This window comes from Lepus europaeus, chromosome 13 (genome assembly GCF_033115175.1).
Source record: "Lepus europaeus isolate LE1 chromosome 13, mLepTim1.pri, whole genome shotgun sequence".
Classification (NCBI taxonomy): Eukaryota; Metazoa; Chordata; class Mammalia; order Lagomorpha; family Leporidae; genus Lepus; species Lepus europaeus.
Window position 1 is genome coordinate 81,272,491 of NC_084839.1, and position 21,349 is coordinate 81,293,839.

The 21,349-nt window shown below is 44.2% G+C and overlaps 1 protein-coding gene and 1 non-coding gene across 2 annotated transcripts in view; both read left to right on the top strand.

Moving 5' to 3' along the window:
- The window catches only part of PTCD3 (pentatricopeptide repeat domain 3), a 30,119-nt gene extending 11,660 nt beyond the window's left edge, over window positions 1-18,459 (top strand). Inside the window, exons 7-24 of the mRNA XM_062209779.1 lie at window positions 1,567-1,690; window positions 4,743-4,858; window positions 6,036-6,094; window positions 7,254-7,341; window positions 7,661-7,721; window positions 7,805-7,890; window positions 8,551-8,695; window positions 9,579-9,629; window positions 11,533-11,619; window positions 11,864-11,892; window positions 12,314-12,420; window positions 13,269-13,347; window positions 13,442-13,532; window positions 14,152-14,237; window positions 14,733-14,881; window positions 16,755-16,796; window positions 17,190-17,348; window positions 17,650-18,459. Of these exons, the coding sequence (XP_062065763.1) occupies window positions 1,567-1,690; window positions 4,743-4,858; window positions 6,036-6,094; window positions 7,254-7,341; window positions 7,661-7,721; window positions 7,805-7,890; window positions 8,551-8,695; window positions 9,579-9,629; window positions 11,533-11,619; window positions 11,864-11,892; window positions 12,314-12,420; window positions 13,269-13,347; window positions 13,442-13,532; window positions 14,152-14,237; window positions 14,733-14,881; window positions 16,755-16,796; window positions 17,190-17,348; window positions 17,650-17,740 (1,650 nt within the window). The 3' untranslated portion in view covers window positions 17,741-18,459. The remainder of the gene's footprint in view (window positions 1-1,566; window positions 1,691-4,742; window positions 4,859-6,035; window positions 6,095-7,253; window positions 7,342-7,660; window positions 7,722-7,804; window positions 7,891-8,550; window positions 8,696-9,578; window positions 9,630-11,532; window positions 11,620-11,863; window positions 11,893-12,313; window positions 12,421-13,268; window positions 13,348-13,441; window positions 13,533-14,151; window positions 14,238-14,732; window positions 14,882-16,754; window positions 16,797-17,189; window positions 17,349-17,649) is intronic.
- On the top strand, window positions 16,296-16,430 carry LOC133773101 (small nucleolar RNA SNORD94). The gene has a single exon (XR_009867886.1). It is a non-coding gene; the product is annotated as a small nucleolar RNA SNORD94 (small nucleolar RNA).
- Window positions 18,460-21,349: the final 2,890 nt, after the last annotated feature.

Genomic DNA, 21,349 nt, shown 5'->3' on the forward strand with positions numbered 1-21,349 from the left:
ATGTGGTGGGTTTTTTTTATATATATATATTTATTTGAGAGGCAGAGTTACATAGATTGGAGTCTTTATCTTTTTTTAAGATTTATTTATTTAGTTGAAAGAGTTACATAGAGAAAGGGAGGCATAGAGAGGTCTTCCATCTGCTGGTTCACTCCCCAATTAGCTGCAATGGCCAGAGCTGCGACAATCCGAAGCCAGGAGCCAGGAGCTTCTTCTAGATCTCCCACGTGGGCGCAGGGGCTCAAGCACTTGGGCCATTTTTCCCAGGCCATGGCAGAGAGCTGGTTCAGAAGTGAAGCAGCCGGGACTTGAACTGGCGCTCAGATGGGATGCCGGTACTGCAGGCGGTGGCCCCAAGAGAGCAAGGTCTTCCATCCACTGTTTCACTTCCCAAATGGCCGCAATGGCCAGAGCCAGGCATTCAGGAGCCAGGAGCTTTTTCTGGGTCTCCCACATGGGTATAGGGACCCAAGCACTTGGGCTGTCTTCCATTGCTTTCCCAGGCCATTAACAAGGAGCTGGATCAAAAGTAGAGCAGCCATGACTTGAAGTGGTACCTGTATGGGATGCTGGTGTCACAGACAGAGGCCTAACGTACTAAGCCATAGCGCTGGCCTCTGTATTTTCAACTAAGAATTAGTGTTCTGTATTTAGCTGCAGGCCTCTATTATTTGCAGCCTTCCAAGGTCCCCTCCATGGTGGACAGCAACACTGACACTGTTTTGTAATGATTCCCTTAACTGCCTTCTGCATTATCATGAGCACCTTGAGGGTAGAGAATGCCGTTCATCTCTGTGCCCTCAGTTCCTACCTTAGTAGTACTATTCAAAACATGCTTGAAAAAATACTGACTGAGGTACATACCTTGTTGGTATTGAATGTTTGGAGTAGAAGCAGCATCAAGAGAAGTTTCTGCCTTGGAAAGTGGGAGCGCTCTGCCACCTTACACCAAGACTGGGAGTAAAGGAGGAAGAACGGTTTTACATTTGAGTGCTTTTTAAATTCCTACCAAGCTAGGAGATAAATAGGGTTTTTTTTTGTTTGTTTTTATTTAGAGTTGTGATTCCCTACAGAGTTATTAACGTGAAAACAATAAATGGGCTCTGGCTCCGGAAATACTAATTGGAGCAGTGAAGCTTTGTTTCACTGTTTTGATGATAAAAAGTTTGTCTTAGGGCCAGGGTTGTGGCACAGCAGGTTAGGCTGCTGTTTGCAGATACCAGCATCCCATATCAGAATATTGGTTCAAAATGCAGCCACTCTACTTCTGGTTTTCTGCTAATGTGCCAGAGAAAGCAGCAAAAGACATCCCATGTACTGGGCACCTACCATCCATGTGAGAGAACAGGTAGAGTTCCTGGCTCCTGGCTTTGATCTGGCCCAGACCTGGCAATTACAGCCATTTGGGAAGTGAACCAATGTCTAAAAGATGTCTCTATCTCGCTTTCTGTCACTTTGCCTTTCAAATAAATAAGTAAATTTTTTTCTGAAAAATTTAAAAGTTTGTTCTTGGCTACCCTCCCATTTTACCTGTTTGTAGTAACTGCAGCCATCTTGTTTTCCTAGTGTTTAATGCCTGAATATTTTGAACCTCAAATTGAAGATGTAAGTGAAGCTGCTCTTAAGGAAAGAATCAAGCTCAGAAAAGTCAAAGCTTCAGTGGACATGTTTGACCAACTCTTACAAGCAGGTGACCAAATTCAGTTGAAGCGCCGCTAGGAACGTGAACTTTAAAGCAGATCTGTGATCCAGAGAGTTTTGAGTAAAAATTGCCAATACTACTGTCTCTACTCTGATGGCTGTGCATTGTTGTTTTTTAAGATTTTTTTTTATGTGAAAGTTAGAGTTTGAGATCTTCCATCTACTGTTTTACTCCCCAGATGCCTGCAATGCCTGAGCCTACAGAACTAATTCATTGTTATTAAAAGATCATTTACTGAACAAGTCTAAGTACAAACCCATACCACAAAGAGCTAAAACCAGAAACAAGCCTCAGTGCTTCAGCACAGACCCACATTAGATGTTAATCATATGGGGCAACACGCCAGGAGAAGGGTCAAAGAAAATCTGTAAAGCCCCTAATAAGTGTCAGATAGTCCTAGGCTTTTCACATATTTTATTCTATAAGACTTTTTTTTCCTTTTTTTTTAGGATTTTATTTATTTATTTGAGAGGGAGCGAAAGACAGAACTTCCATCCCCTGGTTCACTCCCCCAAACAGTCACAGTGGTTGGAGCTGAGCCGATCCAAAGCCAGGAGCTAGGAGCTGCTTTTGGGTCTCCCACGTGGGGCAGGGGCTCAAGCACTTGGGCCATTTTCCACTGCTTTCCCAGGCTGTAGCAGAGAGCTGGATTGGAAAAGGAGCAGCCGGGACTCAAACAGGTGCCCATATGGGATGCTGGCATTGGAGGCAGAGGCTTAGCCTGCTGCACCACAACACCTGACCCTCTACAAGGGAACCCAAGTACTTGGCTGTCATCCACTGCCTTGCCAGGCGCATTAGCAGGAAGCTAGTTGGCAGCAGAGTAGCCTGGACTTGAACTAGCGCATGAATATGGCATGTTGATGTTGCGAACTTCGGCTTAAACCATTGTCTCACTTGTCTTAAAGATATATTGGCTATTTGTCTCTATGATGAACTACCTTAAACTCACCTAAGGGCAGTGCCCCTAGCAGGAACTAGGGACTTAATACTAGACCCTACCTCTTAAAGGTTCTGCCACCTTCCACCAACATCACTCTGGGGAAGACACTTAAAACCATATCCAAACCATAGCAAAAGGAAACTGTTGAGTCATTTTTCCAGGTACTACATATCTGCCCTCTGTGCTCTGCCATGCTTTCATTTCTAGGCATTTAAATTTCCTGATGGGCATTTTTACTTAAAAGCACGTTTTTTTGAAAGATGAAATTACTTTTATAATAGTAAATTGCAGAGCTGGTGCTGTAATTTTGCAAGTTAAACTCTTTCAGTGCTGGTGTTCCATACTGGGGTGCCGATTCCAGTCCTGGCTGTTCTCTTCCAATCCACCTCCCTCCTGATGTGCCTGGGAAAACAGTGGAGTATGGCCCAAGTACATTGGCCTCTGCCATGAACATGGGAGACCATGATGGAATTCCAGATTTCTGCACAGTCCAGACCTGGCTGTTGGGACCTTTTGGGGAGCGATCCAGTGGATGGACAATTCTGTCTCTCACACAAACACACACACCTCTGTTCTGCCTTTCAAATGAGTAAACCTTAAATAAATGACTTGTGTCTCATTATTCTGTTTCCTGTGCCCTAGTTGCCATTGTTAATGAGTAACTTGATATGAGCACAATGCTTTGAACTACAGGCAGTTACTCAAGTGTTTTTAGGCAGTTTTAGTGAGGGATTGGACCAATGTGGAATGATCACACTTACGTATGTTCACTTGGATCAGAGTCAGAAGGACTAAGTGGAATGGTTTGAAGATACTTTGGGGGACCTAGCATTGTGGCGTAGTAGGTAAAGCCGCCATCTGCAGTGCCGGCATCCATAGTATAGGTGTCAGTTTGAGTCCCGGCTGTTCCACTTCTGACCTTGCTCCCTACTAATGCACATGGAAAAGCAGTGGAAGATGACATGTTTGGGCCCCTGCACCCATGTGGGAGCCCCAGAAGAAGCTCCTAGCTTTGGTCTGGCCCAGCCCTGGCTGTTGAAGCCAACTGGGGAATGAACCAGCAGATGGAATATCTGTGTTTCTCTTTGTGTGTGTATGTGTTTCTGTCTCTGTAACTCTGCCTTTCAAATAAATACATCTTGAAAAGAAAAAAAAAAAAAAAAACAGAAGATACATTTTGGAGATGAGTTAAAACCATGAGGTAAGGACAGGTGTTAGAAAGTCACTACTTGAGGCACCGGCGTTGTGGCACAGTAGGCTAATCATCCACATGCGGCACTGGCATCCCATGTGGGCACCAGTTCAGGTCCCGGCTGCCCCTCTCCCGATCCGGCTCTCTGCTGTGTCTGGGAAAGCAGTGGAGGATGGCCCAGTCTCCTGGGCCCCTGCACCCGTGTTGGAGACTGGGAAGAAAGGCCTGGCTCCTGCCTTCAGGTTGGCGCAGCTCCAGCCGTTGCGGCCATCTGTGGAGTGAACCAGCAGAGAGAGGACCTTTCTCTCTGTCTCTCCCTCTCACTGCAACTCTACCTCTCAAATAAATAAATAAAAATCTTAAAAAAAAAAGTCACTTCTTGATTCACCTGCATCTCATATTGGGGTCGTGGGGCTTATGTCCCAGCTGCACATCTAATCCAGCTTCTTGCTAATAGCGCTCTAGGAGGTAGAAAGTAGGTGATGGCTCACATAGTGGGGTCCCTTCCACCCACGTGGGAGCCCTGGATTGTATTCCAGGTTCCTGGCTTTGGCATGGCTCAATACAGCCTGTTAGAGGCATTTGCAGAGTGAACCAGCAGATGGAAGCAGTTACTTGATCTGTCTGCCTTTCAGATAAATAAATAAAACTCCTAAAAAGAAAACCAAACAGCATGAGAGGACATCTTGTACCTGTCAGACCACACGGGTAGTGTGCGTTTGTCCCTTTCTGCATCATTAGCACATCTCAGTTCCTGTGGAGTGTGTTTTTAGTAGTTGATACAGTGGTGGATGATGACATAGCTGAGAAAGCTATAGCTAGTAGAAAAAGTAAGGAATTAGAACCTAACAGGTTTCTTATTTTGGTTGTTCGAAACTGATTTTGCTGTTTTTCTATATCCACAGGAACCACTGTGTCTCTTGAAACAACTAATAGTCTTTTGGATTTATTATGTTATTATGGTGACCAAGAACCCTCAGTTGATTTTCGTTTTCAACAAAGAGAACAGTCAGAAGAATTGGTAATAACTGTGTCAACATTTGTTTTGGAATTAATAGCTTTTCAAAATAGGATAAGTACTTGTACCACGTGTCAGGGTAGTAATAAGAGATTTGTACTGAGAGGTAATGTGGTGCAGTAGCCTTGATAAAAATTGATGCAGGAGGCCAAGGGGAAGTGTTGCAAGAGGAATATTTTAAGTAAATATTTTAGCACTGGTTCCCTTCTTAGAAATATTTTGTCTTCATCAGCCACCTTTTTAGGTAAAACTGACCAGAAGTGTTAGTGACTGTACTCCATGCCACTTAACAGTGACACTGTGATGTGTAATGGCTAAGGAGACTCGATAGCCTTAGCCACCTCAGAAATTATGCATGTGTGGACAGGTGGGAGCACAGCAGGCTGGAAGATTTAGAACAGTTTTGTGCCTAGAGCTGTGTATAGATTGAGTTGTGTCCTGTCTCTCAACACTTACAGAAATAATGGGATCTTTTTGGTTAAGGAAAGATAAGTCATAAATGTGTCACAGGCTAGAAGACTTTATATTCTGTTTTTCATTGGCATGAGAAAATAAATTACTCCTTGGGTGTGGGATGAGGGTTTTCTTTGTGTTTATACAGTTTTCTCTAAGTTTTCTTCATTAGCTGTGGAAGTAGAATAAATCAAGTCTTTTAAAAATGTGTAGATGGTGGGTAGTGGTCATGCCTTACTGTCTACAGCATCTTTTGACACTTAGCCTAACTAGCCCTGCAGCCCCATTTTACTGCCAGTCAAGTGTGTCTCGCTCTGTGTACCCATCCCAGAACTTGGTTTGTAAATAAAAGATTGATGTAGGTTTAGGGTTTTTTTTTGTTTGTTTGTTTGTTTTTTGTTCAAGTCAGCCTGCTGAGATCAGAGTTAGGCTTTAACTATACTCATATGTCATATTTTCTTTTATTCATAATTGTGAACACTACTCTGTGAATCAGGCCGGATGTAGCCTCTGTAGATGCATGCATTGGATTCATCTTGTTTCTAGCCCATCGCTGTTGCTTTAAGGGTATCTTTACTTTTCATGAGTGAATTGCTGGTTTACATTTGACAAATGAATATTCTAGGCATACGTGTTTACTGGTTTTCCCCCTTTGCCTTCTTGATTTTGAGCAGTGTGATTGGGAGAATGCATTCCATTGACTTTAACTTTTATTTTGGTTCAACAGGAAGAGACTACAAACGAAAATGCTGAGAAGCCTAGGAAGAAGTTTGGAGTTATTTGGAGGTACGTGCACACAATTAGAGCTTTATGTGGCAGTTCCTGAGAGGTTGAGGAATGTGTGCCATCTTCTTCTGAAGAGGATATAATCCTGTGATGTTCAAAAATAGTTTGTTTTCATGAAACTCTTTATCTTCAGTCAGTAGCACAAGAATCTGTTCAAAGCTTGATGCCTGTTGGGTCCCCCTGCCAGGGAACCCCCATTTAACTCCGCCATCACATGGGACGATGCCTTTGGTGGTTGCGTCAGTGGTGCTACCTTGGAATAGATACCTCTAATTCTCAAAGTTTGGCTATTTTTGTTTTCTAAAAACAATAGACACTAGAGTGTAATGTTAAATTAAGACTGACCAGCAGGCAGGCTGGCGCCGTGGCTCACTTGGTTAATCCTCCGCCTGTGGCGCCTGCATTCCATAGGGGTGCCGGGTTGTAGTCCCGGTTGCTCTACTTCCAGTCCAGCTCTCTGCTGTGGCCTGGGAGTGCAGTGGAGGATGGCCCAAGTCCTTGGGCCCTGCACCTGCATGGGAGTCCAAGAGGAAGCACCTGGCTCCTGGCTTCGGATCTGCGCAGCACCGGCTATAGTGGCCATTTTGGGGGTGAACCAATGGAAGGAAGACCTTTCTCTGTCTCTCTCACTAACTATCTGTCAAATAAAAAAAAAAGACCAGCAGGCAGAAATACTGAGGCGTCCCTAACAAAGTAAATAGCGTTTAACTACATTTGAGAATTTAACTGAATGAAGTGTCTAAATAAGTGTTTCATGTGGATGTTTGTTGGGAGAAGGAAAGCTATATTTTAGAGCAGGGAGTAGAGGTCAGTGTCTCTGCTGGAATATGACAGTTATTCATATTGGTGAACTGGTGATTGCCTCTGCGGTTTGAGTGAGGGTGGGAAAGCTTCACCGTGTCCCTGTCATGCAGTGCTGTTGGAACTTACTGCTTGTTTCAGTCTGGCTTCTGTCATTTAATGCAAAGCTTGAATTACTTCATTTTTGAGCTTTGATTTGTTTGCATTTTCAAAATGAAAACTGTATCTCCCTTTCTGGAGGGTATGAATCATTTTAAATTATATATTTGAGCGCTCATCACAATGCCCAGAACATTGTAAGTGCTCAGTTCATGGTGGTAGCTGTTTTCCTGATTCACATTTACTGCCTTGTTTCTAGAGTAAAAAACAATGCTGAGAGAATTTTTGCTCTAATGCCAGAGAAAAACGCACATTCCTACTGCACAATGATCCGAGGAATGGTGAAGGTATGTTTATTTTTATCTTTAATTTCTGTGAAATCAGGATGTAACATGAGCAGCTGCATTTCTTCATCCCACTGGATGGGAGTAATACGCTCTTCCCCTCCCTCAGTTGTGACAACAAAAAATGTCTCTGGGCATTACCCAACATCCTCTGGGTAAGCAACCACTGCCCTGCGCTATAACCTGCATGAGAACAGGAGCCTGGCCAGGTGGTGGTTTTTGTTTGAGCTACATTTCCCAAACCCTAGGATAATAGATAATGTGACTATTTCCTTGAATGAATAAATTTGGTGATGCATACTTTTTCCTTACTGTCTTTCAGTACCGAGCACATGAGCAGGCATTAAACTTGTACACAGAGTTATTAAACAACAGACTCCATGGTGAGTTTGTTTGGAATTCCTTTTCATTCCTCTCCCCTTTTCTTCTCTCAAGAATCTACATGAAATTTTTCTTTTTTGAACAGCTGATGTGTACACTTTCAATGCTTTGATCGAAGCAACAGCATTGGTGGCAAATGAAAAATTTGAGGACAAATGGAATAATATATTGGTAAGGAGGAGCACTTGGCTTTTCTCGGCTAGCCATTGAGCATCCATTACTAGCAATGTGTAGGGTAGGTGCAGCATTCATTGAGCATGTAAGTAGCCGCCCCTGCAAGCAGAGGTGTTACCTGTTTTCAGCAACCCTCTAAGTGGCTGTATCTTGATGTGTGAGAAGGAAGACTTACTGGGCTCAGAGCATACAGCTAGAATTCTGGAATACCTGGGTCACTTGTATTCATTTTAGGCTTTTTGTTTTTGTTGCTACAAAAGTGAACTTGTTTTTTTTTTTTTTAATTCTTGCTAGGTGACAAATTAAAACTACTGGATTGATTCTTGCATAACAGTTTATGACTGAAGCATGTTTTTATGCCATATTGGTCATTTTTGTTGTTGTGTTTTAGTAGTAGGTGGTGGTGGTAATATTACTACTAATAGTATTTTCTGGAAGACTTAATAGGTAGATGACCGAAGATAGTTAAACATTTTGATCTTGAGCTTCTGTAACAGAATTACAGTTTCTGATTTGGGAATAATAGGTATTAACTACAGATAATTTAGTTAGACATAGCTAGAAAGCAAACTTCTTTTTGGCGAAACAATTATGAGACAAATTATCTACCCTCGCATTTAAAGTAAACACCAAACTTCTTGATTTTGATGAAACTAGGAGCTGCTGAAACATATGGTTGCACAGAACGTGAAACCCAATCTACAGACTTTCAATACCATTCTGAAATCTCTCCGAAGATTCTATACAGTTGGAAGAATGCTGGGCTTACAGACTTTACGTGAAATGAAAGCTGTCGGAATCGGTGAGCATAGATCTTGGGGTCTTTAATAAAGACAGACTGGACTGACCAGAGGGTTCGGGGCCACGTAAGCAGAGAAAATCTGTAATTTCTTTTGCTGTCTTTGAAATACATTGGGAACTTCCTTTCCACCACTTGGCCCTCTTAGACATGTACAGTCAGCCCTCCCTGTGGGCCTCAGATGTATTCAAGGAAAAACAGTTTGTAAGGATCACGTGTATACTTTTTCCCTGTCATTTCTTAAACCATGAGGTGTGCCAACTGTTGATTATCACTTGTCCAGAGACAAGGATTCAGATGGATGTGCATACATTGGAGCAAATGCTGTGCCATTTTATGTATGGGACTTGAGCATGTGTAGATTTGGTATCTGGGATGGGGAAGTGGTGTCCTGGAGCTGATCCCCCAGACACCTAGGGACTACTATACTTAATCTGTGGTTTTCATCTTCATATTCTTTGCAGCAGACTGTAATGTTGTAATATTTTAGGTTGTTCATGGACCATTCAATTTTGCAGAGGATTGATTACTTTCAGCTAGATAGTTTTAAATTTCATGACATTTTCCTAGAATACTTAGATATTTGAATCCAAGTGTCTCCTAATATGTTACATATTTTTCAGTTATTTATTGAAGTTTGCTTTGGGAATCAATTTGCTTCAGTAGGCTTTATTGTTCTTAATGAGAATCCTAGTAGTATTAGATTTTTAGACTTTGAAAGTGATGCAGTCTTTGATTTTGTCACCTCTGCAGTAATTAGATGAACTGGAAAAGAGAAATTCGTTCTTTATTTAAATGTTAACTTCAGTGTGCTTTAGTACACTCAGTTTCTTTATAGCTGTGTTTTTACTTTTTCTCTTTTTTTCTATCCACCTGATAATCTGAGAACCGTCACTTGCAACATATCACCATCTTATTCAGCTGTTTTATCAACATGGTATGTATGGCATTACATTGTATTGGTTTTTGTAGGAAATTGATCGGCTCCTTTGCGTTTGTTTGCAGTTTGTGTTCATTTGTATTTTCTTTTTGACCGAGTGGACGGTGAGAGAGACAGAGAAAAGGTCTTCCTTTGCCGTTGGTTCACCCTCCAATGGCCGCTGCGGCTGGCGCTCCACACTGATCCGAATGCAGGAGCCAGGTGCTTCTCCTGGTCTCCCATGGGGTGCAGGGCCCAAGCACTTGGGCCATCCTCCACTGCACTCCCGGGCCACAGCAGAGAGCTGGCCTGGAAGAGGGGCAACCGGGACAGAACCCGGCGTCCCAACTGGGACTAAAATCTGGTGTGCCGGCGCCGCTAGGCAGAGGATTAGCCTGTTGAGCCACGGTGCCGGCCTTCATTTGTATTTTCTGCGTATGAGTTAAGAATAGAGAATTCACAGATTGCAATCTACAACCTGAACAAAAATTTTTTTGAGGATAGTGACCTACCTTGTGATTTGAGCTAGAGGGGAGAAGACTGGTGAAGTATATGAGCAGTGTGGGTATACAGATAGGAATGGACAAGAGTATTTTAGGTTGGAGATCCTTTTCCTCTCCATAGCTTTACTGTGCAGCACAGTACCCACTAGCCAAATGTAGCTACTTAGTGAAAAGTAAAATTCAAAATTCCTCTCTCACATTGTACTTGGCCACAATATGGGGACTACCATATTCAGTGATGTGGATATAGAGCATTTCCAACTTTGCAGAAGGTTGGGGAACTATGCTGCTCCAGAGGAAAGTTAACCTCATTTTGAAGCTTTTTGGGTGGACCTTGGGACCCATTGTCACCTCCTGTGAACTTTAGAGCCTGGGACACCTGTGTTGTAATTTCAGTTCTGCCATTTATTTACCTACCCGAGGGATATCAGGATGTGATGATTAAATGAATTATGCCCATTGTCTTGTACCAGGTTTGTAAGGCACATAGTAGTCAGAATCTTTTTGCTTCTGTTTGTACCCAGCCTGAGAAAGCGAAAGGTTTCCTGGGTTCAGAAGTGACAGTTCCAATCATTCCTTCCTATAGTGGGCTTGATTCTGTTGGCTAATTTTACAAAACTCACATCTTTGCATTAGGCTAGGGATTTTGTTGTTGTTCTAGTTGTTTATTTGACAGATAGAGTTAGTCAGTGAGAGAGACAGAGAAAGGTCTTCCTTCCATTGGTTCACCCCCAAAATGGCTGCTATGGCTAGAGCTACGCCGATCCGAAGCCAGGAGCCAGGTGCTTCCTCCTGGTCTCCCATGCGGGTGCAGGGCCCAAGCATTTGGGCCATCCTCCACTGCCCTCCCAGGCCACAGCAGAGAGCTGGACTGCAAGAGGAGCAACTAGGACTAGAACCCGGCGACCCTATGGGATGCTGGCACCACAGGCAGAGGATTAACCAAGTGAGCCACGGCGACAGCCCCTGGTTTTGTTTAGTTCTAACCTTTTAGGAAAATTAGCAGGTAACTGACTTTATCACATAAACAGATAAACAGTTTTTCCAATAGTGTCCTCTAAAATTGTACTCCACCTTGGTGTGATTGTGGTGAAGGTCTTTTTCTAAGGGTATTAGTTCAGTGAGGGGGGTTCTTTATCTGGTTACTTGCACTCCAGTGAAGGGCACACTTCTTAGGAAGAGACTATGAAGGAAGGGTGGTATCTTTAACTGGAGCAAGTGATCAGAGGCCTGCTTTGTTCCAGCTCCTACAGAGACCTGTACCATGCTGGCTGGAGGAGCTCCTTGAACAAGGGTTTGCTCCTTGTAGAACTCTGCCAGGCCTTAGAGCCAAGGCAGAGGAAAACTGATGTGTGTTTGGGGGTGGTACAGAATGTGAACGCTTGATGAAACCCGTTTGTTTCTTTTTTCTACATGAGACTCCTCAAAAGAATCATCTTTTATCATCTATGACATAATGAATGAATTAACAGGAAAGAGATTTTCTCCAAAGGACCCAGATGACGGTATGTGCAGAAACTGCTTGTGTTTTCCTCCTGTAAATGCTGAGGTTCTAGGCACACGTGGGCAGGGGTGGGCTGGTTATTCTGTGAGCAAAAATGTCTGCAGGCTGTTGCTGTACACATCTTCTCCACTTGCGTTTTAGCTTGTTTACTAACTAGTTATGGTAGCAGGATTTGTATTAATGTTACTCACTTGAAATTTATTTCACCCATAGTAACCTAAGCTCTTGTGAACTTTGATTTTCAGATTTGTTTTTTCAGTCAGCCATGAGAGTTGTAAGTACAAGTTCTTATTTAACTTTGCTATCTATGTTTTTAAAATTCCCAGTGTATTCATTTTTATTTATTTGAAAGGCAGAGAGAGCTGCCATGCACTGGTTCATGCACATGCTATTGTAATTGTTGACAACAGTCGGTGTTTCCCAAGAGGGAAACCTTGTAACTGCTCTGTGCTTGTTGGAGTCATTTCCTGGGACTTGGGTTAATGAGCACTTCATGTGTCTTCTGTAAGCTTAATTTCTAAAGGTATAGTTGCTAAGTTGAAATAATTCTCCCCAGTATTATAATTTACTTGCTGTTAACCACCAGTTTGAATAAGCATAAGTATTTTCACATGCATGTATCCTTTTTTCTTACTCAGTGAGCTGCTGTTCAGTTCAAAGGATATCATAGTAATACCTTCTCTGCACATTTTCAGTGCTCCTCTCTCAGAGATCTAGAACTTGCTTACGAAATACATGGCCTTTTGAACACTGGAGACAACCGGAAATTCCTTGGACCTGATTATCGGCGTAATTTCTATTAGTAAGTGTATGACATGTATCCCTTTGCTTTCATTAGTAGATTGTACTGTTGTGCCTGAGTGAGTGCAGACAGAGGAACACCACACATGGATAAGATTTGATGGCTTTGGAGAGCAGCTCATGCCCTAACTCTTCACCCTAAGGCTCAAAGCAACAGGGAGACAAAAACCGCAAGGAAGGGAGGGGGGAATTTGTGGTTACAAGGGTCAAGCTGACCTAAGGCCCATATGAAACCAATAACCAATGTCAGTTATTACAATCTTAACATTAATCCAGGAGCAGCCTATCTGTTTTAAATTTGAGCGATCATGCTAGGGAGTTTCTATGTTATGCCAGGTGGATGAGTGTAGATCAAAGTTTCAGACCAGAGTTTAATGGTGGGGGATGGAGTCTGGGATGCTCTAAAATGGAGCCCCTACAGTCAAGCTGTTGCTTCACTACAAATGGGAGGGTGTTGGGGTCCTCCACATTTCACCTCCGGTTTCAGACAGCTGACCTGTGATTTAACAGTATGCGTTAATTGAGCATTCTGAAATTACAGCAGTGGTAAGATTGTCAGGTTTGAATGTCTAGTATCTTTTTCCTCATCTCTCTTAATATTTGATATTTTTAATTATAGGAGGATGTGTCTTTAAAGACTTTGTTCCAAAACTGCTTGCTTTGGTAATGGTAAAGACACTGGAGGCCAGAAAGGCTCCTTAAAGTGGGCTTGCTTATAGGAGGATAAAGCTTGAGCTTAAGGAGATAGCTGTTCATGGAAGTGTGAGAATTGTTTCTTCTATGTGAGAAAGTCCTTATTCATACTGAGTGCTTTTCATGGGATATTAAACATACTTTTTCTCTCCACAGTTCCAAGTTTTTCAGTTTGCTTTGTCTAATGGAAGAAATCGATGTCACCTTGAAGTGGTACAAGGACCTGATACCTTCCGTAAGAGATTTGTATATGTCGCTTACCATTGTAGATGAACTTGTATCTTTCCTGATTGCTGCTTTAAAAAATAAATTCGTATTTCTCTCATCAGGTCTTCTTTCCCAGCTCTCAGACATTGATAGATCTTCTCCAAGCATTGGATGTGGCCAATCGACTAGAAGTGATTCCTCAAATTTGGAAAGGTAAGTAATCAGCTTTGTGTCCAGGCCCATCTCAGTTCAGTGCCCTACCGTTTGATTAATGAACATGTTAACTTTGTTGGGGTGGAAGTTTCCATTTTAAAATGGAATAGATGAAATCTGCTTCAGTTACTTGCTGATGTTGGATAACATGAATAAACTAAACGCAGACCCTTTATGACATAGGAACAAGCTAAGTTCTGCACAGCTGTTATGTGACATGACCCAGAGAAAAGCATGGTTAGCCTGAAGTCTGAATGACCTCGGAGCCTCTGTACGAGTGGTGTATCACTTCAGTTCAGTTGCTAATGAAAGACCATGATTACTACATTTCTTAAGTAGCAACCATGACTGCGATATGTGTGTTGGTCTGTTTTATGTGTATGAATTGACTCAAAACAAAACTAGGTGATTCTATATTATCAGAGTCAGCTTTTGTTTCTATTAATCACCCTCCTTGTTTTCAGGAATCTTGGGATAAAGCTAGAATGGCTCCCATGAGCAACGTTTTTTACCCACCAAAAACGTTAAGAATTACAGCTAACAGTGATCTGATGTCAGCCAGAAAGGGTATTGGTTTTACTTGGTGGTGATGGCTCTCGCGTTCCTTTTTCATTTCAAGATAGTAAAGAATATGGTCACACTTTCCGCAATGACCTGAGAGAAGAGATCCTGGAGCTCATGGCAAGGGATAAGCACCCACCAGAGGTAGGGCTGCAGTGTCGCTGTTCTTGTTGATTTTGTGTGTTGATTTTGTGTGCTAACAGTGTATCCTGTAATAGGGAAGTCCTTTTAAGGATAGTTTCCATGGTTTCTTCTATCATTAGGGAGAGCTCTGCCATCCAACCCCAAGTGTACATTCTGGTGCACTTAAATGAACCTGCTGTCACTGTCACTCCTCCAGTCCAAGAAGGCAGCATGGAAACTGCTGCTCTGTTCTGACATGAATAGCAGCTTGCTTCCTAACACTTTGCATCTGAAAGGAAGGCGCATGGTTGAAGTTAAAAGGTGTGGGTAATCTAGTTATTGATCCCACAAGAGAGTCTGCTTTGTCTTTCTGCTGGCTTACTTGTGTGGCGTACGTTTGATATATTCAAATGGTACAATGGATTGCTCAAAATTTTGTGGCCCTCTGGTAATCTCCGGAATATAAATCCTCTCACAGCACTTAAGGCAGTTCTGCTGACTCTCAGAGCCTCTCAGCTTCAGGTGGCGTTTGCTGACTGTGCCGCGGATATCAAATCCACCTATGAAAGCCAGGATGCCAGCCAGACTGCTCCCAATTGGCCAGCTGGTCCTCTCAACTGTATAGCTATTCTGTATTTAAGGGCTGGAAGAACCCAGGAAGCCTGGTGAGTACACAGTGTACATTAGAAGCATTTGTGTTTGCATGTAAAACATGTACCCAGGACAGTGAGAAGAGGTTCTCTAATTTGGAGGTAAGATAGGTATATCAAGAGCCATTCTCGAATGTATGAGGATTTTTGTTTTATTCATTAAAGGTAGAGCATCAGAGAGAGAGAGAGAGCACTTTCATCTGCTGGTCATTCCCCAAGTAGCCAGAACAGTCAACTCTGGGCCAGGCCAAAGCCAGGAGCAAGGAATTCTAAAAGGTCTGAATCGGTGGCAGGGGCACAGGCCATCATCTACGGCCTTCTCAGGCACATTAGCAGGAATCTAGATTGGAAGTGGAGCAGCTGGGACTTGAACCGGTACCCATATGTGATGCAGCCCTGTAGGCGGCAGCTTTACCTGCTATGCCGCAGCGCTGGCCCAAGGGTATAGTTTTGAAGGACTGAGCCTTCTTCGCATTTCTGTCCTTCAGCTTAGTGTATCCGTAGGCAAGTCAGGCTGTCAGCCTCATTTTCCAGCCTACTTAATGGAACAGAGTGAGCAAAGAAATGTATCTTTGAAAAGTGATTTGGTCCTTTGGGGTATTAAAGTGTCAGTTAAGGTGCTCCTTGTACCCACACTCTTCAGCTTAAAACATGGACTGAATACTTGGACTTCTGGCATTTGTTCACATTTACTAAAAATGACCTCAACTAAAACCCATCTTTGGTTTGTGTGTTCTGGTAGTTTCTATCAGTACTTCATTCACATACTAGTTTTTAATTTAATTGAGTGGGACCTTATTCATATTCATTTTGCCAAACGAGAAGTCATCAAAAGGATACCTTGTGTGAATAGTCAAAAATAGCTAGTTCCATTGTATTTTTTGTCGAATATAAAAGTGTGTTCAAAGAGTCAATGAGTTGGAGGTGGGGAGTTCTGCCTAGCTAGCTTCTTGAACAATAAAGTAACTTCAGTTAAACATTAGTTCAAAATGTGGCTGTTGAGTATATCCAGGGAAAGATGAGGACTTTGTGCCTCAGCTGTCTTGGAAGAGTGCTTGGGAGCCGCATTCGGTGTGGCAGTTAAACCACCACTTGGGATGCTGAGGTTGCTGTCAGAGTGTTTGGGTTTGAGTCGAGCAGTGCTTGCTCTACTCAGTCCAGCTTCCTGCAACGCACATGATGGCGGCTCAATTAGCTATGTAGAGTCTCAGAAAAAAGTGTGGGTTCCTGGCTTTGGCCTAGTCTGGCCTGTTGTCACTAGCACTCGGAAGTAAAGTAGAGAATGGAAAGGTGTGCCTCTGTAGCTCTTTCAAAGAAAGCAAAGATTGAAGTGTAGTTCATGCACACGAGCACCTGTGCTGCTGGGGGCAGCCGCGTCTGGCGTTTGCATGTATTTGCTCAGGCAGATTGGCACACGCTTGTTGTGCATCAGGCTGTGATGATTGGCGCAGGGGTACGGACCTCAGCTGAATCATGGGAGCTGAATGTTCGTGTTTCTCCTTTGTCCTGCATGTGGCAGGGTGAAGGGGAGCACTTACATGAGACTTGCCGCAATCTGAGCCTGCACTTCTAACAGGTTCGGAACCCCCGAACCTCGGCCGTACCGAGGGAAACACTGCACGGCTACACAGATGCACGTCCTCCCTGGAGGACAGAGGGGTGCTTAAGGAGCCAGGCACCAGTGCTTCTCTACATTGCTAGCCTGTCTAGCTGACCTGTGGAGTGGTGTGTGGACAGGGCTTGGAGCCAGCAGAGCCTCCAGATGTGTATGTTCAGAAGCTCACGGTGTAGTTAGAAGGAAAGGGGTCTCGGGACAACAGCTGCAGTCATCTGGTTGCATCCTCTTTCTGTTAATGTCATAACCTTTGTCTCACCTCATCTCTGACAGGAAAATGTTTGGAATATTCAAGAAGCATAATAAGATCCCTAGGTAAGTTGAAATTAACAGGCCCCACCTCCGCACATGTAGATGCAGCAGCCCCGCCTTAACTTTGAACTGTGTTGGGATTTCTTGACCTCTGCCTCTGCCTATGAGTAATCTTCTGTTAGGCAAGCAAACCTTCAGCGTCCCACTAGCCAGGCAGCCTGAGGCAGGCGGCTTCAGCCTGTGCTCAGTGACTGCAGCTCACTGGGGGAGCTGAGCAGGTGCTCCGTAAAGGCGTATTGAATGAGTATTCATTATCATTCTCACAATTCGACTTCATGTCACTTAGCTTCTAGAGTTACTTCTGAGAATTTTGTGATTGAACTTAAAGATTTACAGCACAATCTAGCCTTACGGGGCTTAGTTGAGGACTGTTCCTGTCTTGTCGCTCTTTCACAGAAATGACTTGCTGAATGAGTTCATGGACAGTGCACGAGCATCCAGCAGCCCCGCCCAGGCCATTGAGGTAGTGAAGCTGGCGTCTGCCTTCAGCCTACCCGTGTGTGAGGTCCTCACCCAGAGAGTAACGACCGAATTTGCGATCACTCAGGAACAGAAGTAAGTGGGACCTACCTGCCTCTGCACCCTGAGGGAGCTGACCGTTTCTCCACCTGCCATCCAGATGGATACAGCTTTTTATCCTGTCAGGTGTTCATTACCAAAGAATAGTGAGATGTGTTGATGCAGTGACTTCATGTGTTACACAAGTCATATTGTTGCGTAGTTGTCGGTTAGCAAATACAGGTCAGCACAGCTGCGGTCTCTTCCTGATCTCCAAATTGCTCATGAAAGTGCATGTCGGTCACCAAGGACCTCAGCTGCCGAGTGGCAGTGTAACTCCAGTTTCTTTTCCTTACAGGGAATCCCTGGGCAACCTAACTGCACAGAGCAGTGACAGTGACAGCGACAGTGACAGCGATAGTGACAGCAGTGAAGGCAAAGGAAGGTAGGAGTCTGCCTTGCCGCAGTGCTACCAAGAGGGGAGCATACAGAGCTTGTGAACTTGCTACGTGAAGTAAACTTGCAGAAGTCTGTCCGCTCTTCACGTGCCACTATATGTAAGCAGCAACACCACCATGTTCATTGTTACCAAGACACGAGGGGAGGGGCCTGGCTCGTGGAGCAGAAGCCCTGCACCCCTTTGGGGCTGGGGGTGGCTTCCATCAGCATGCTGTTCCCTTTCTCTGGCTTCAACCATGGTTGGCCTCATCTGCTGCATGTCCTTCCTTGCTGTTAGAGATGATGAACAGTTTCCATGAGACTACCTTGTAGTAGTAGCCCAACTGGGGCAATATTTAGATGTGAGTGCGCATCTTGGAATCGAATGAACAGAATACTGGCATTTCACTTGTAGAACTAAAGCTTCTAAATGAAGTCTGTAAATAAATACTGTAACTCAGGTACGTGTGTATAGTCTTGCAGCTATAACACCCAAGCATGTTCATCTCCCTTTTTGTGTGTATGCTGGCACATTCATTGTCATGACAAAAGAATAAAATGTCTTCTATAGGTGATTGTGCATTGCTGTGACTTATAGTCAAGAACTTCTAGCATCCCATGCTACCCTTGTGCAACACCAAAAAGATGTCAGTAGCTTCAGCCTGGCCCAGTGCTAGCTGTTGCGGCCATTTGGGGAGTGAAGTAGCAGGTGGATGCTATCTATATCTCTTCTATGTCCCTCTGCCTTTTGAATAAATTTTTTAAAAAAAATTCCCTTCCCATCATCTCTTAAGACATTAAAGTGGTATCGCAAGGCAGCAAGAACATTTTAATTCTTACTTGAAAGGTAGAGTGACATCTTACGTCTGGTTCACGTCCTAAATGCCTGCAGCAGCCAAACTAGGCCAGGTGAAAACCAGGAGCTGGGAGCACCATCCAGGTCTCCTGTACGCATAGCTGAGATTCAGCAGGAAGCTGGAGTTAGAAGTGCAGTAGCAGGGCCAGTGTTGTGCTATAGCAGGTAACGCTGCCACCTGTGATGCCGGCCCAGCAGCTCCACTTGCAGTCCAGCTCCCTCCTAATGGCCTGGGAAAAGCAGAAGATGGCCCAAGTGCTTGGGCCCCTGCTGCCTACGTGGAAGACCCAGAAGAAGCTCCTGGCTACAGCCTATCCCAGACCCTGCTGGTGCGGCCTTCTGGGGGAGTGAACCAGTGGATGAAGCTCACTGTTCGTAATGGAGACTTTCAAATCAATCTGAAGACACTCTGAGATGGCATGCAGACTTCCCAAGCAATGTCTCAGTTGCTTTGCCAAATACCCACCCCACCTAGAACTCTCAAGGTTTGCAGGGAGACTTAATTCACAAGGGCTTCAACCATAGGCTGCTTGCACATAACCTGCTTCCTAGATTTACCGAGGTACTCGGGAAGAAGAGCTTCATCTTTCCCTGCCTGGGCTGACATTGGTGGCATGCCGTATGGATAGGTAACATGGTGCTCCCACCTCCATTTACCTTCCTGTAGCCCAGGATCAGTTTTGTATCCTTAGAAACCTAGCTGTTGGCTTCCTGTTTCGTCCTATAAAGTCAGTTCTTTTTCTAAGTTTGTTGCTTTAAAAAAAAAAATATTTATTTGAAAGGCAGAGTTAGAGAGAGAGGTCTTCCATCCACTGGTTGACCACAATGGCTGGAGCTGTGCTGCTCAGAAGCCAAGAGCGTCTTTCAGGTCTCCCGCATGGGTGCAGGGGCCCAAGGACTTGGGCCATCTTCCACTGCTTTCCCAGGCCACAGCAGAGAGCTGGATCGGAAGTGGAGCAGCCGGGACTAGAACAGGTTCCTATATATGTCAGCACTGCAGCTGCCGGCCCCTTAACCTAAGTTTTGAAAGCTTTAATGCTGGAGTTCAGAAGTGTCACTGTTCATGTCATGTGTGGGAAGAGACTCATTCAGTGTCGCATCAGCATTTACCAGTTAGAAATTGGAGAGTAGCGGGTTTTGTTTGGACAGACTTGTAACAGTAAAGTGGACTGTTGTATAGCTATTTATCAAGACATTCCAGCAAAAGGTTCAACAGCATCTAATGACCTAAACGTCTTTAGGGTCAAACCTAAATCTGGGGCAGGGGTTGGTTGACCTACTAATTAAGACAATCTGTAGAATACTATACAGCAGTTTAAAAAAAAAAAAAAGTAGAGTGCCAGATAATGCTGTGAATATTTTACTGTTGGTTATGGTCAAAGTGTTTGGAAAACTGAAACAGAACATGCTGCTGCGAGATAATCACTAGGAACATGGATGGGGAGAGCTTGTTTTATAAAGGCAGCACTAGCCTTTAAAGGCAGAACGGCATTTTCTCAGAGGAATGGGTATATTTGATATGTTTAAAATAACAAAATGGTGTAGGCAGTGAGCCTGTCTTAAGCCTGTTCCATAAAGGAGCCTACTAAAGAAATGCTATGCCCATGCATCCGCCGAGCTGTCAGCCTTCTAGAGGATTCAGGGCAGCTAAGGATCAAGCCCAGGAACATTTTTAAAAACTAAGACCATCAGGGGCCGATGCTGTGGCGTAGCAGGTGGCGCCAGTTCAAGTCCCGGCTGCTCCACTTCCAATCTAGCTCTCTGCTATGGCCTGAGAGCAGTGGAAGATGGCCCAAGTCCTTGGAAGACCTGGTTTCCAATCTGCACAGCTCTGGTGGTTCCTGTCATCTGCGGAGTAAGCCAGCAGATTGAAGAACTCTGCCTCTAACTCTGGCTTTCAAAAAAAAACCTGTCCAGCAGCTGTAAAGGTCACTTCAGGACTCATGCCAGGACAGCCAAGCTCTGCCACCAGTGCCAGTGGCGGAAGTTCTCACAAGTTGGCTCTTGCCTCACCATCCCTCCAGAACTCCCTCAATAAAATAAGCCAGTGAAACCATGGCACCTCCTTGCTATGACCCCTCTTCTCTGGCCATGCCTTGTGCCAACCTCAGGGTCCCTGTATGTTAAAGGGGAGGAAACTAAGGGAAGCATAGACCAATGGTTTGGGAGGTGATGGTCAGTCAATCTGATGAAGAAAATTTGCCTGACAACACAAATGATGTGTTCAGCAATGAGTTCAGGCACGTTACTCTAGAACTGCTGGGACTGCCCAGTGGGAACTTTGAGACTGCTTTTATCCAGAACCTGTTAGCAGAGGATTGACGTTATTAATACAAAAGAACTCAAAAATAGCGTGCCTTAGGAGACACGTTGTAATGATGCATCGGCACCCGTCAGGAGGGAGGCACTCAGGAGATGCACGTTAAGACCACAACAGACGGGATGGCTTAGCTGAACGTGATCTAGCTGACATGGCAGCAGTGTGACTTACTGCAGGGAAGGTCCGCTGAAGGGAGCTGGCTTGCCTCACACACTCGGCCACATCTGGGTTCTTCCTTGAGGGAAGCTAAGAGTTCAGGTTTCAAAGCACACCCTCCTTTCCACTGGAATGATAAGCATCTCAGGAAGACTGTTCTAGGCAGGAGGCAGGAAAATCAAGGCAAAGCATGCAGAGTCCCTCTACCAGAATCATCCTGTTTTCTAATAAACAGTGGGAGTGAGGGGCCTTGTTAAAGGAACTATGTGCAAAGAATTGAAAGCCAGA